The sequence below is a fragment of the Aricia agestis genome, chromosome 5, assembly GCF_905147365.1.
Source record: "Aricia agestis chromosome 5, ilAriAges1.1, whole genome shotgun sequence".
NCBI classification, from domain to species: Eukaryota; Metazoa; Arthropoda; class Insecta; order Lepidoptera; family Lycaenidae; genus Aricia; species Aricia agestis.
The window spans coordinates 3,517,180-3,532,004 of record NC_056410.1 but is presented as its reverse complement, the minus strand read 5'-3'; the positions used below and the strand labels follow the sequence as shown (position 1 = coordinate 3,532,004).

General features: G+C 35.9%; 1 protein-coding gene across 1 annotated transcript; it reads left to right on the top strand.

Annotated features, from left to right (window-relative positions):
• Positions 1-3,810: 3,810 nt before the first annotated feature.
• Positions 3,811-14,751, top strand: LOC121726959 (putative fatty acyl-CoA reductase CG5065). The gene is made up of 13 exons (XM_042114620.1): positions 3,811-3,927; positions 4,375-4,505; positions 8,865-8,952; positions 9,040-9,112; positions 9,344-9,434; positions 9,777-9,922; positions 11,505-11,614; positions 11,692-11,775; positions 11,869-11,977; positions 12,310-12,487; positions 13,385-13,455; positions 13,524-13,781; positions 14,468-14,751. The coding sequence occupies exons 1-13, from the start codon at positions 3,837-3,839 to the stop codon at positions 14,571-14,573; spliced, it is 1,536 nt and encodes a 511-aa protein (XP_041970554.1). The 5' UTR covers positions 3,811-3,836; the 3' UTR covers positions 14,574-14,751.
• Positions 14,752-14,825: the final 74 nt, after the last annotated feature.

Genomic DNA, 14,825 nt, shown 5'->3' with positions numbered 1-14,825 from the left:
AAACAAAATGTTTACACAATTTTTGTTTTTGTTTTAAACTAACTGAAGTCAAATTATAATGTGACAAATTAGAAGATAATTAAGAAGAATGGGCATTATGTGTAGACGATGCGTTGCGATGGGCAGGTAATATAAGAGTTTGTTGATGACTGCGACTGCAGGCTTCTCGATATTTGCTCAAAGAGGCCTGGGCCATATTGTTCGACTGCTTGTTTGTTACTTTTAATTTATTCCACCTGATTTTAGATTAGAACCCTCTACTTTTTTAACGTTATCTTGCCATTTAAATCTGTTATTGTCTATAGGGCTGTTAATTTACGTACATATTAATAAATCTATTATCCCACAGTGACTTTACAAATTCAATTAACTTAATTGAAATGATGGCGTTTGAAGCAAAGCAAGAAATTCCGCGACTACTAGTTGTATTTCTTACTGTATATAGTGGCGACTTCATGCCATCGCAAAATTGTAGCATTTTATTTTCAATAATAATATTAAATGCGTGAAAATTCTAAATTCGTGTGTTCACGCCTGTTTGCGAGATTTCATGGTGATGGTGTAGAGTCGCAGTTTGTTTTGCACTTACACAGGTTGTAACAAAACTAAGTGATAATATTTTATGGTGTGTAACTACGTGTTTCTTGTAAAGAGTTCACTGTGAAAGTAGCAGCGCTGAAAGACATTTTTTTTTTCACTTTTTTATGGGCGTCACGACTAACGAGTTTCCACATACAAAAGTGAAAAATTTTTTTGGTTTTTCAGCGCTGCTACATTCACAGTGAACTCTCTACAAGGAACACGTACACACCCTAAAGTATTATCACTTAGTTTTGTTACATCCTGTATATTGTAATGCTATATACGAGTCCTATGCCAAACCAAATGGCGTGTTCGCAGTCAATTGTTCCATGATTTAAAGGCTTAATATGGAAATATGTTTTAGCGCGTGGACTGTAGCCATTCCAAATGGCCGGCTCGAATATGGCCAGTATAGATCTGACTGATATTGTCAAAGGAACTCACTGCTCACTGTTCAGTGTAACAAAATATTAGGAAAATGTGTACATAGTACATACAATTTTAATGTAAGAATTCTCTCTCTTTTGGGATTAGGTTTATTTAATTAATGAAACGTTTATTTTATAAATTCTAAAAATATACCGAATAAAAATTATTTTGTTGTTAACATTTTTTTATTTTAAATCTATTCTATGATTTCTTTAGCAAATACCTTTACTGTGAAGATACAGAACATCACAAGTAGAGGAAAATATTTCTAGAAAAACACCCCCGTCGTTTTAAGTGACTTACAGCCATAAAGTTAATATACCTAGCGGAATAGAGAAACAAAGGCCTGAGCAAGAGAGATGTCACTATCAGTAACACTGCGTGGTAAAAAGAGACGTGTGATACATGACAGCAGCACTCTTTTGACGTCCAGTCGGCACGTGCCGCACGTTGACAATTTAATCTCATAGAATTCATGTTCAATCATGCTTGTGTAAGAATATACGTACACATATTTTTCACACAGATGAAAACCAATTTTGGTTTCGTTTGACAGCTCGAGATTGTTGCTCTATTCCGCTAGGTATATTAACTTTATGCTTACAGCTTAGATTTCAACTCCAAAGTCCAAAGTCAACCACCGGATTTGATTCCCCTTGGAAAGTATATTATTTTAAATTATAATTTACTATCCTATCCGAATATAGAATAATTAGATTATATTATAATATTTCCGGACTGTCATTGTTCAGTTTAAGTCATTGACCGAGCATACTCGGTGCTCCTTTCTCGGTATAATAAGTACCTACAGTACAAAATGTAGGTAGAAATAGAAATAGAAATAGAAATCATTTATTTGCTGAAATAAGGTACAATATGATGTTAAAGTAATGTGATCAAGCTCTCTTAATTTGCCTTTGGGTGGCGTGCAAATTTTATACAGTCTAATTTATAATTTATTTACTTATGCTATTACTACTTATAATTATTTATCCTTTTATCTTATTATATTTTCAAGTATACTATTTCTAATACATAAATAATTATTATAAAGAACTTAATACAATAATATTATGTCAATTTGTGCTTTTTCTTACATAAACAATTTAAATTTTAGATAATGAATAATAATAGGTATTTAATAAACAAAGTGATGGAAACACAATCTTCTTTATTTGAGTCCCAAATATAAGATTAGACAGATAGATGGATAGATAGAAGAGATAAAATTATTAGGCGGTAAATCCCAAATCAAAAAGATATCTTACTAGTTGTCATAAAATTTCCGTGACACGGTAACAACTACCTTTTTTTTAACATGGGGAGATGCTTTACGCATCCCCGGCAAATTGGGGATATCGGCCGGGGTATGTGGGACTCCTGCTACCCACTAAAACCCCATGGTGTAGGCGAATTATGTTCAGTTAAGCCAGGTTTTAACATTATTTGCCGTGATGTATGACTTTTCTTGTTCCTAGATACCTTATAGTTTTCCCTAGTATTAACCTGACTTTTAAATTTAATTAAATAGGTTTTGATTTCTTAATAATAATAAATTAAAACAATGTCTGTCACTTATGCTTGCATTGTTTAATGTTTATTGTATCAATATCGACTGATATAATGTCCATTTGTCGGCAACGTTGAATTGATTATCATAATTTTCAGGTGTATTGTAGGTATGGTTTAAGGATAGGATACATTTAAATCTTTAATGTTAAGTTTAGGCAAAAATAGTATTGCTTTTGAATAGTTATTAAAACTTGGACCTTGTTTTTTTAATTTCCGTAGCCTAACCTTTTCCGTGTACTAATTTGCAAAGCTAGATTTTTTATTGAACGTTCTAATCTCAAGATTCAGGAATAGTTGGTTCGAATTGAAAAAATATTTTTGTGTTGGATAGTCCATTTATCGATGTAACATCAGTGGAAAATGTGAAAAACCGGCGAAAATTATTCATCTTAGTTATTTTAGTGTGTCAACACTTAACCCGGACGAAACAGATAGAAAGACAAACAAACACACTTTTGCATTTAATATTACCAGTGTTAAGTGTAAGGATTAAAAGAGTCATACTAAGTAGGTACCATAATAATCTTTAATTTTTTTCTTATGAAATAAGGGGGCAAACGAGCAAACGGGTCACCTGATGGAAAGCAACTTCCGTCGCCCATGGACACTCGCAGCATCAGAAGAGCTGCAGGTGCGTTGCCGGCCTTTTAAGAGGGAATAGGGTAATAGGGGAGGGTAGGGAAGGAAAGGGAATAGGGGAGGGTAGGGAAGGGAATAGGGTAGGGGATTGGGCCTCCGGTAAACTCACTCACTCGGCGAAACACAGCGCAAGCGCTGTCTCACGCCGGTTTTCTGTGAGAACGTGGTATTTCTCCGGTCGGTCCGGAGCCGGCCCATTCGTACCGAAGCATGGCTCTCCCACGTAATTTTTTGCAAATTATATTATTCTTCTTCATATCAATATGAACTCTGCTTTATAACCAAAATGACTATCATAACTAAACAATGAAGAGGCCTGTATAAGTAGGATGAGCGTATAATTGTTAGTTTTCGATTCCCGTTCAGTGTAGAGATGTCCACGAAAGCAACAGTGTTTAATTTACTTCAGTGAATAGAATATTAGAACAATATCTCTTAATCTAACGACATAAACGACTCTCTGTATTATATTGTTTTATCTATGGAAACGACCAAGCAAATAATTTAAATAACAGGGGGAAAAGGTTGATTCAAAAGCGCAGAGACCAATTCTTATTGTTCATTTGTAATAAAATTGTATTCCAGATTTTGACTGTTATTAATTGAACTGAAAAATGACTTTCTTAGAGGACCAGGATTTCAGTGAAATAGAATTGATACCTGATTATTACAAAGGGAAAACTATTTTCATCACCGGCGGATCAGGTGTGTAATTTCATTTCAAATGTAAATTATTATTATTATAAATTATAGACAGACGAACGTAGGTATGAAAAGGGTAAGGGAAACAACTATTGTTTTGCTATATAAATACTTTTAGCATGTTTAAATTAAACAAAAGAATGTCCAGATTTTGTTGCTGACCTTCCCTATTTTCAGTGAATTCCCTACCTCTTAAATAATGCAAGTATACGCAACTCTGGTAATGAATAAAAAAATATACCTAAGTATAACAATTAAATTGAAACGAATATAATATTATACATATTAAGCATATTATGTATAACTTTTTATAACTTTTTGACCGCTGCCGCTAGTAGATATAATATCCATCTTACCTTTTTTTATCCTGAAGGCAGGTACGCCCCTTAAAGATATAATGCGACTCCTTCGCATTAGAGTACCGTCCCTTAACCTACTTACTGTTCAAAGGGTTCCTGGGCAAGGCGCTGACGGAGAAGCTGCTACACTCGTGCCCGGGGCTGGACCGCGTGTACCTGCTGCTGCGGACCAAGAGGGGACTCGCCCCACATGAGCGGTTGGCAGCGCTTTACAGCCAGCCGGTAACACCTGTGGATTCTTATATTATAGCTTTAAATCATTCAAATGGTTTTTAGTACTTTGAGTTCCAGTGTTAAGGTATAAGGTATCTAGTAAAAGTTAAGAGGGTCTGCCGCATCTTACACGTCTTATGCTAAGTATACTCACATACGATTTTGCTCGATCGAGCAATAACGTCGAGCAAAACCCGCCGCGGCTCGGGCTTTCGTTCACACATTCGGCATTGCTCGATAGTTTCACTATCGATAATCGATATATTTCATTCCGTCAAGCCGACTCGATGCGAGCCTTCGAGCTGTGAGTTTTGCGGTCCACACAGTAATTATTATTACTCGATTTGGAGTAAAACTATCGAGCATACGGCTTTGCTTTGCGTCAGTACTTAGCATTATAAGTAAGTAACTAGATAGCACCCGCAACTCCATTGAGTCAAAATTCGTACATCGTGTGGAAACCGTATATTTTCCCGGAATAAAAAGTATTCTATGTCCTTTCCCGGGACTCTAAGCAGCTCCATACCAAATTTCAGCAAAATCGGTTGAGTGGTTTGGGCGTGAGGAAATAACAGATAGACACACTTTCGCATTTATAATATTATTAGTATGGATGTGAAATTGTAAAAAAATCATATTTCAAAGCAGGGCTCGGAAACCGGTTGCAGAACAAAACCGGTTTTGGTCATTGACCCCAAACCGAAATCGATTTCGGTTAAAGGTTGCACTTTACCGGTAAAAACCGGTAAACGCAGAATACCGGTTTTTCTTTAATTTCGGTTTTGGTATTGAAAATTAACCGGTAATTTGCCGCGCGCGACGTTGCCACCCCGTGCGCAAGCGAAAAGTAAGATTTTGCATCAAGTATACCATGGTTGCGAAGGTGCTGACGGAAGTGATTCCTTATAGATACAAGTTTGGGGGTTTCAGCGTTGTTTTAAGATCGTAAAGTATGTGCAAATTATATTCATCAGAATGATAATAGTAATGGACATTGACATGGACATTACTATGTCGTATGTATGTGTGCTGTAGGGTGAATATTATGATTTATGCCTGTTATCGGCAACCACCTCGTTTCAGACAATTTTGATTTTTATAAAATGATCATACCGATTTTAATAGGTTTTCTATTAGGTATTTAACATATTTTATCAGTTAAAAAATGTAGTGCTTTTTATTTTACTCGACTTAAAAAGTGTATTTGTTTTATAGCCTAAGTCAGCGGTGGGCAACAGGCGGACCGCGAAAGGTCGAATTTCGGACCGCTGAATATTTTACCTAAATATTAATTTAAAAATTTAAAAAACTTATGGTGTATTCCGAACACTTTAAAGAATTTGCTCCCGTTGGTTTAACTTAAAGTATTTTTCAACAAATTAGACAAATGTTAACTAACGATTTTTTTTTTGAACTTGTAAACCTCATTGTACATTAAAAAAAATATTTAAATAATTTTCGTAAATTTTTTTCACTTCATGGAGCCCTTAAACATAATATTATATAAACATACTTAACAAGATCACGCCATAAAAGTTTAAAAAAAATGATACTTACATACTTTGTTTATAATATTTTTTTTACTTGAACAAAAAACTATAAATCCAAGTAATATTGATTATTGTCAAAAAAATTGTTTCATTTATCATCACATAATTGTTCTTGTATCAATGAAAGACATGTATTAACTAAAAAAAATCCGCCATTTGTTTATAAAAAATGTATAAATAAATGGACTATTTCGATGCTTTTAAATTTTTTTTTCTTAACTTTATGCTTTTGAAAATATCATGATTTTTAGAAACAACATTTTTTCTTAATAACAATATTTAATTGTTTACAAACGTTTTTTTGATATTTCTATTCTTAAAATTAATAGTTAAGAAAAAAAATTCCTCTTAAAATCATAATTGACCGTCCTCAATATGGTAAATGGTTACAAAAACAAAAAAAATATTTATTGTTTATTAACTTAACAATTTGTAAAATATTTTAATATTATTTTATATTAGCATGCTGTGTTCACATCAACAAGGTCTTACACGATTGTTATATTATATAGTATAAGCAAATATTTTGTTAAATTTTAAGTGTTAGGCTAGTTTTGTGAACCTTTAATAAAAAATAAAAAAGTATAAATAAATTCTGAACTTTGTTAAATATTATTTTTCTGAAACTAAAATTTTTCTGCACTTAGTTGTACATCGCTGTTTTTGTATTTTTAGGAGTTTCAGAAAAATAATATAAAAAAGCTCAGAATTTATTTATAACAAATTGTTAAGTTAAAAAACAATGAAATTGTTGATAATTTTTTTTTTAATGAAATAATGGGGGCAAACGAGCAAACGTGTCACCTGATGGAAAGCAACTTCCGTCGCCCATGGAGACTCGCAGCATCAGAAGAGCTGCAAGTGCGTTGCCGGCCTTTTAAGAGGGAACAGGGTAATAGGGGAGGGTAAGGAAGGATAGGGAAGGGAATAGGGGAGGGTAGGGAAGGGAATAGGGGAGGGTAGGGAAGGGAATAGGGTAGGGGATTGGGCCTCCGGTAAACTCACTCACTCGGCGAAACACAGCGCAAGCGCTGTTTCACGCCGGTTTTCTGTGAGAACGTGGTATTTCTCCGGTCGAGCCGGCCCATTCGTGCCGAAGCATGGCTCTCCTACGTATAATGTATGGTTTTTTAACCATATTGAGGACGATCAATTATGATTTTTAAGAGGAAATTTTTTTCTTAACTAATAATTTAAACAATAGAAATATGAAAAAAAACCGATTATAAACAATTAAATTCACTCAACTTCAACTAAAAATCATTATTTTCAAGAGCATAAAGTTAAGAAAAAGAAAATTTTAAAAGCATCGAAATAGTCCGTTTGTTTATAATTTTTTTGTTAACAAATGGCGGAAATTATTTTTTTTAGTTAATACATGTCTTTCATTGATATAAAAACAATTGTGTGATGATAAATGAATAAATGAAACAATTTTTTTTTGACAATATTACAATTGGATTTCTATTTTTTGTAGGTATACCTACGTTATAAAATTATTGATTTTTTTTAACTTTTATGGCGTAATCTTGTTGAGTATGTTTATAAAAAGTGCTCCACGAACTGAACATTTTTTACGATTATTTTTCCGACCCAAATATCGACCAATAGAATTGCACCATTCGACGTCACGTGGTACAACCTACATGGTATTATACTGATAATTTTTTGAAAATTTTCTCTGGTAGTTGCTATATATAAAAGACAAACACGTCAAACTGACAGGTTGAATTCAATTGTGTCTCATGGTGCAATTATATTGGCCGACATTTGGGACGGAAAAATAATCCCCCGAATACCACACGAGCTTCAAAATTATCTGGCATTTCCCTCAAGGTTCCCTGCAAACAAATAAAGTCGTCAAGTTTTTCAGGAAAAATCACGAGCGCGAAGCTACCTGAAAAACTTGAATCCTTCATTTGTTTGCAACGAACCTATCGGGAAATATCCGATAATTTTGAAGCTCTTGTGGTATTATAAGTGAAAATTATTTAAACATTTTCAATGAGGATGGAAGTTCGAGAAAATTTCGTTAGTTAACATTTGTCTAATTTGTTGAAAAATTAACTTTAAGTTAAATTTCCAACGGGAGAAAATTCTTTGAAGTGTTCGGAATGCTTCCATAAGTTTTTTAAATTAATATTTAATACCTTAAAAAATAATCAGTGTGACGTGCTCGGTTTTGAAGCCGCGCGCGCTACCTAAAAATGCCGAGCGGAGGCCTATTACGGCCGTTAAATTACGGCGTATGGGCCGATACACAAAAACACGATAAGATGCCGTGCCGTATACCGTGGCACGTCACGATGTCGCATCGTAGTTTTTCACGATGCTCGTCGTGGATCCCACGACACGACGTCGCATCGTGAAACGACGCGGCGTCGTGGTACGACACGACGTCTTATCGTGTTTTTGTGTCCCGGCCGTCATCGCTGTACGTCAAATCTAACATTTATTTTGAAATTAATAATTAAAATTAAAAAAAAAAAACATTCTAAAATTAAAAAAGATAGGTGAAAATAATTGCGAAATTAACCTATCAACTCCCAAGTGGCCCAAGCGGGCCGCGATAAGTGATAATAATAGATTTTCAAGAATCAGCGATCGAAGGATTAACCGGTTAATTTGGGTTTTCAGAATCGTTTGTGATTTAGTAACCGGTAACCTTTACCATTTGGGTTACGTAAAAACTTCGCTTGTTTAACCGGTAAATAAAAGAACGATATATTTACCGGTTTTTAACCGAAATAAACCGGTATTTTCAAACCGGTTCCGAGCCCTGTTTCAAAGTTTATAATTTTTGTTTGTATGGTTTTAGTGTTTCGACCGTCTCCGCAACGAGAGACCAGGCCTGTTTGAGAGTAAGGTGTTCTTCATTGCCGGAGACGTGGGAGAGAAAGGCCTAGGTGTGACCATCACCTACACTATATGATATATTAATGGTCTGTAGTTTGCGCGATAATACATGTATAACATTTATTTTTGAATTTTAGGTATATCCGAGGAGGATAGAACGTTATTAATTAATCGAACGAACATAATATTTCATTCAGCTGCAAGTGTAAGGTGTTTATTTTGACTATTTTTAAAAATACCTATGATTACATTCAACGACTATAATATATTATGCTTTCAATTTTTTTTTATTTAACCGTTTATTGCACCCAAAAAATATGTAACAAGTTATAAGTACTTATAAAGAAAGACGACACAACAGGTACTGCTTATCTCTAAAGAGATTTCTTCCAGCAGACCTAAGAAGAGAAATTTATAGTACTGAATCTCGACTACTTTTAGATTTGACGACACTTTGCAAGCGGCGTTCAATTTGAACGTAAGAGGAACTATCGAGATGATCAACTTAGCGAAGGAGATGACACAGTTGGAGGTAGGACTTGGCTATTGCATTTTTCACTTTATTTTTTTTTTGGTTCACTACGAATTATATTTATTTAAATTTACAACTCCTCTATTTGCTTATTTGCCTTCTTGTTTCTTATAATCGCCAACCTACCTTGAGCCGGTGAAAACAATTTAAAGGCTAAAATTAACTTATATAATATTACTAGCGTATAAATCAATGGCTTTACTACACAAATGATTTGGGAGGTCGTCTAGTCGATAAAGGAATAGTATTAGTGTCCCACTTTTAGATAATAAAAATAGGGCCACATAAGATACCTTATGCTTATTCAGTGTTCATCCGTTAAAATCTTCAGCACGTTTGCAGTCTTTCGTGCACGTATCAACCTCATACTCCAACACGTCACGTGACGTCATCCACGAGCGCATGTACCCGGCGCTGGCGGACTGGCGCGAGCTGCTGGACATTTGCGACAGCACCGACCCCCACGTTCTACAAGTACTCACGCCCAAGTAAGACAAACAATTACGACAGACAAACAGTCTGTGTAGAGCAAGGTTTCTCAAAGTGGGGTTCGCGAACCCCTGGGGGTTCGCGACAAGATCAGGCATAGGAATGCGCGGCACTCTTTTGGCACTTTATGTGTTTTCATTAGTTAGTAAGGGGTTCGCTGATACCTGGAAATTGTAACAGGGGTTCGTGGATTCGAAAGTTTGAGAAACCCGGGTGTAGAGTGACTACACTGATGTTTTTAGGGTTCCGTACCTCAAAAGGAAAAAACGGAACCCTTATAGGATCACTTTGTTGTCCGTCTGTCCGTCCGTCCGTCTGTCAAGACCCTTTTTCTCAGGAACGCGTGGAGGTATGAAGCTGAAATTTATATCAATTACTCAGGTCTACTGTCCCTTGAAGCTGTGAAAAAATCAAACTTCTAAGCCAACGCAATCAAAAGATACAGCCGTTTATGCCGCAAATTTTCGACACTTGCAAGGGAATCAAAACCTACAGGGTGCTTCCCGTGAACTCAGAATCTTGAAATTTGGTACGAAGCAACGTCTTATAGCATAGATAAAGGAAAAATTACGAAAACCATAAATTTTTAGTTACATCACATAATATATTTTTTTTTTATAATTTTAAACTTACTACCCATTTCCTCATAAACGCGTAGAGGTATTAAATTGAAATTCATACCAAATACTCAGGTCTATAATACCTTTAAGCTGTAACAAAATCAAACTTCTATGTCAACGCAATCAAAAGAAACAGCAATTTAAGCTGCATATTTTGAAACTCGCAAGTACTCGCAAGGGAATCAAAACCTAAAGGGTACTTCCAGTCGACCTAGAATCTTGAAATTTGGCATGAAGCAACGTTTTATAGCACACATAAAGGAAAAATTCCGAAAACCTTAAATTTTTAGTTACATTACAAAATATATATTTTTTAATAAATATAAACTTATTACTTTTTTCCTCATGAACGCGTAGAGCTATCAAGTTGAAATTCATATCAAATACTTAGATCTAATTGCCTTTAACCCGTAAAAAAAAAATCTATAAAAATACCATAGTTATGACTCGATTGTCGTAATGAACGAACTTTGTAAACCTTGCAGGTTTGTACGGAACCCTCGGTGCGCGAGTCCGACTCGCACTTGGCCGGTTTTTTTTTATAAAATAAGAGGGCAAACGGGTCACATGATGAAAAGCAACTAGAAGTCTTGAAAGTTGAAGGTTTGCAGGTCGTATTGGTCCGGAAGTACTGCTGGTGACAGTATGTTACAGAGTAATATGTTTTCAAAATTAAAAAAAAAATATGTACTTCTAGTAATTTTTTTGGAACACGACCACTTTATACAATAATTGTACGGTATAGAGGGCACTCAACATCTTTGGCAATGTAGAGTTCTTAACTTCCTTCACGATTTTTATTACTTATTAGTATTTTTGCATGGCTATTTAGTACCTATTTACTTGGTGGCATGAAATACATGTAGTTAAAACATAGTACGAGTATGAATGACCTATTGCGAATACCAGATATCTGACTAGTTATTTCACGTTGATGAACATAACTCATGTGTTTTTACAGGATCCTCGGGCAGATGCCGAATACCTATGTGTTCACCAAGCAATTAGCTGAGCACGTGGTTTATGAGCAAAAAGGACAAATACCAATTGTCATAGCCAGACCTTCCATAGGTAAGGAATAAAAATTTGAAATGTGTATCGCATTAAAGCTAGTGCATTTCTGTTTTACTTTAAATATTTTTTTACAGTCGTAGCGAGCTTGTCGGAGCCTATTCCCGGTTGGGTGGACAACTTTAACGGACCTACTGGCATTCTAGTGGCGGGTGCAAAAGGTACACACCTCCCAAATTATCCCTTGAATTATTTTTCAAGTCTCCAAGTGTAAGATAGAAAGTCATCAGTCACCAGCATTCATGATATTTCAGGTGTCCTCAGAACTATTTACACGGACCCTGAAATCATCTCCGACTACATACCAGTCGATGTGGTCATCAAAGGTCTCGTGACAATCGCTTGGGCAAGAGGGACAAAAAAGTAAGTATAAAATAAATACAGTCAGTAATGAGTAATTAAAGGGTGAACGCTGATGACTTTAAACTTATTATTCAGCAAGTATCACGCGCTGTGCTTCTACATTTCTTTATCAATAGCTAAAGCCTGTCAAATCGCAATCAAATGTTGGCAAACTGCCACTGTTGCACCATAGGTGATTTGTCGTAAATCATGAGTCGTAGGCACCGGTCCTCGCTCCTTAACCACCACACCATTAACCCATCAACTCTCAAACGGCACCCGGGTGCCGGCCCTCATAACAATTGAAAATCTATTGTGTCTGTGATTCCCACGATCGCGGTATTAAATTGCAGATTAGAGTCATCAGACGACATACCGATCTACAACACGTGCACGGGCGGTCTTACGCCCATAACGGTGCAGGAGATAGTCAGCACGGGCATGGAGACCATGAAGCAGGTGCCGCTCATGGACATGTTCCGCCCGCCCCGCGTCGACATCGAGCGCTCCAAGTTCGTTTACAACATCAAGGTGGGTGCATTTTGCATATACGCCAACGATTTTGGTGTGGGAGCTACGATCAGGGCCCGATCCAAGCGGGGCGAGCCGGGCATTTGCCCAGAGCGGCATAAATGAGGGGCGGCAAAATTGACATATTATTATTCCTAACCAACCTAGCCATTAGCCATCCACAACCCAAGTTTCAGGCCCAGTTTTACCACTTCCTAATATTCTGTGCTGGAAATAAAACGGATAAGCTATCCACAAGTTATTTTACATATTCTCCATACTGTATCTGTCAAGTTAAGTGGTGTACTGGTCCTATCCGGCACTTATCTGGAAGTGGTGAAACAGGCTGAGTATTTTACCTTCCAACCTACTTTAAGTTAAGTAAACATTAATAATTTAAATATTGAATTCATACAAAATATGTAGAGATGCAAAGTTGTTGCAATATAAAATAGCAACAGTTGTTAAGAAATAAGAATTAAAAAAAAACCTACTTTAAGTTTGGTAGTGAAAACATTTAAGTATTTTACTTAAATATATTCCCCCATTATCATTATCAAAAAATACCTATTTTTGCCCTAGCTAAGATAGCCATGACGCAGTTCTATTATTTTGAAAAGATCTGTGTAATGTGTTTAGCTATAGCTACCTTAACAAGCTACGCAGTATTTAATATTGTGCAATACTGTATTGCCAACACACAAGAGCACTCGCTCTCTTCTTTCACTCCGCCGCACTCAGAGAATGTAATTAATTCAAAATTTTGACATAAGTCCCATACATTATCCGTCAAACTCTTCATTAAATTGAAGGTTAAATATAATTAAATCTCTCCGAGTACGGCGACTAACTCTAGATACTGGTACGCTTTTTAAAATGCTTCACTAGACACTAATCTACGCACCTGTGTACTTCTAGGTTCTGCTCTATCACTTCGTGCCTGCCATATTGGTTGATATTTTACTTCGGATTCTCGGAAAGAAGCCTATGTGAGTGAAAGTAATGGATTTTACACAGTGACAATAAAACGTTTTTTATAACTTTCCATAAATTTCAGGCTACTAAAAATCCAACGCCGCATCTACACCGCCAACATAGCGTTAGAGTACTACCTCACTCGGCAATGGACCTTCGACAACACCAACTTCGTGGATCTGCGGTCGAAGATCAAGCCGGATGACAAGGAGCTGTTCTTCTATTCCTTCGAGGATATCGACGCCGTGGCGTTCTACAAGGCCTGCATCACCACGTCGAGGAAGTTCCTACTGAACGAGACTGAGGAGGATTTGCCGAAGGCTAAAAAGATTTATAGGAGGTACTCATTTTCTAAACTACATAGGAATGTCTGTACGCTATACAGGGTGTAACAAAAATAAGTGATAATACTTTAGGGTGTGTACGTGTTCCTTGTCGAGAGTTCACTGTGAAAGTAGCAGCGCTAAAAGACGAAAATTTTTTTTCACTTTTGTATGGGCAAGGGTCCGAGCGTCACGAGTTTCCCCATACAAAAGTGAAAAAAAATTTTGGTCTTTCAGCGCTGCTACTTTCACAGTGAACTCTCTACAAGGAGCACGTACACACCCTAAAGTATTATCACTTATTTTTGTTACACCCTGTATATTTGGATCGCGATCCAGGAATGCGATATTTACCTATCATGTATAAAGCATAATATATCACGAATCATTAAAATTAAAATAAGTATATTATCAAGGATTTACTCCGTAGAACACCAAATAAAGTACTCGTATCTATTTTATATATAAAGTTAGCAAGGGCAAACGAGCAAACGGGTCACCTGATGGAAAGCAACTACCGAAAGGGTTGCAGGTGCGTTGTCGGCCTTTTAAGAAGGAATATGCTCTCTGGTATTTTCGGAATGGGCCTGCACCCTTCCGCTTCTAAGGTTTCGAATTCTTATAGCTCGCGCGAAGTAGAACTTTAATTCAGTTTATACAAATTATACTTATTGTTATTTGATTATAATACTTTCTTCTGCAGAGCGGAGATGGTGGATAGAGCGCTGCAAGTTCTATTCTACGGATGCCTGTTGTACTGGTTCCTGAACTTGGATTCAGTCAAAAAATTTATCATGGACTACATATAGAAAGAGATTTCGCATCAAAACCTTATCAAATCGAATAAGTTCCTGAAGATTTTGTAATTTTTTCAAAGTTTTTGTTGTAAAAATCAGAAAGCGTATCAGTTTTAATTTATGGTTAGAATAATTATTATAAGCATACATTAGACTTATCTAAATAAACCTTTTGGGTCAGTTTTATAAATTATTATTTTTTCTATAAGTACACAATATTATGTTTGTAAGAAAGAAATATTTATTATCAAAAGAAGCTTAACT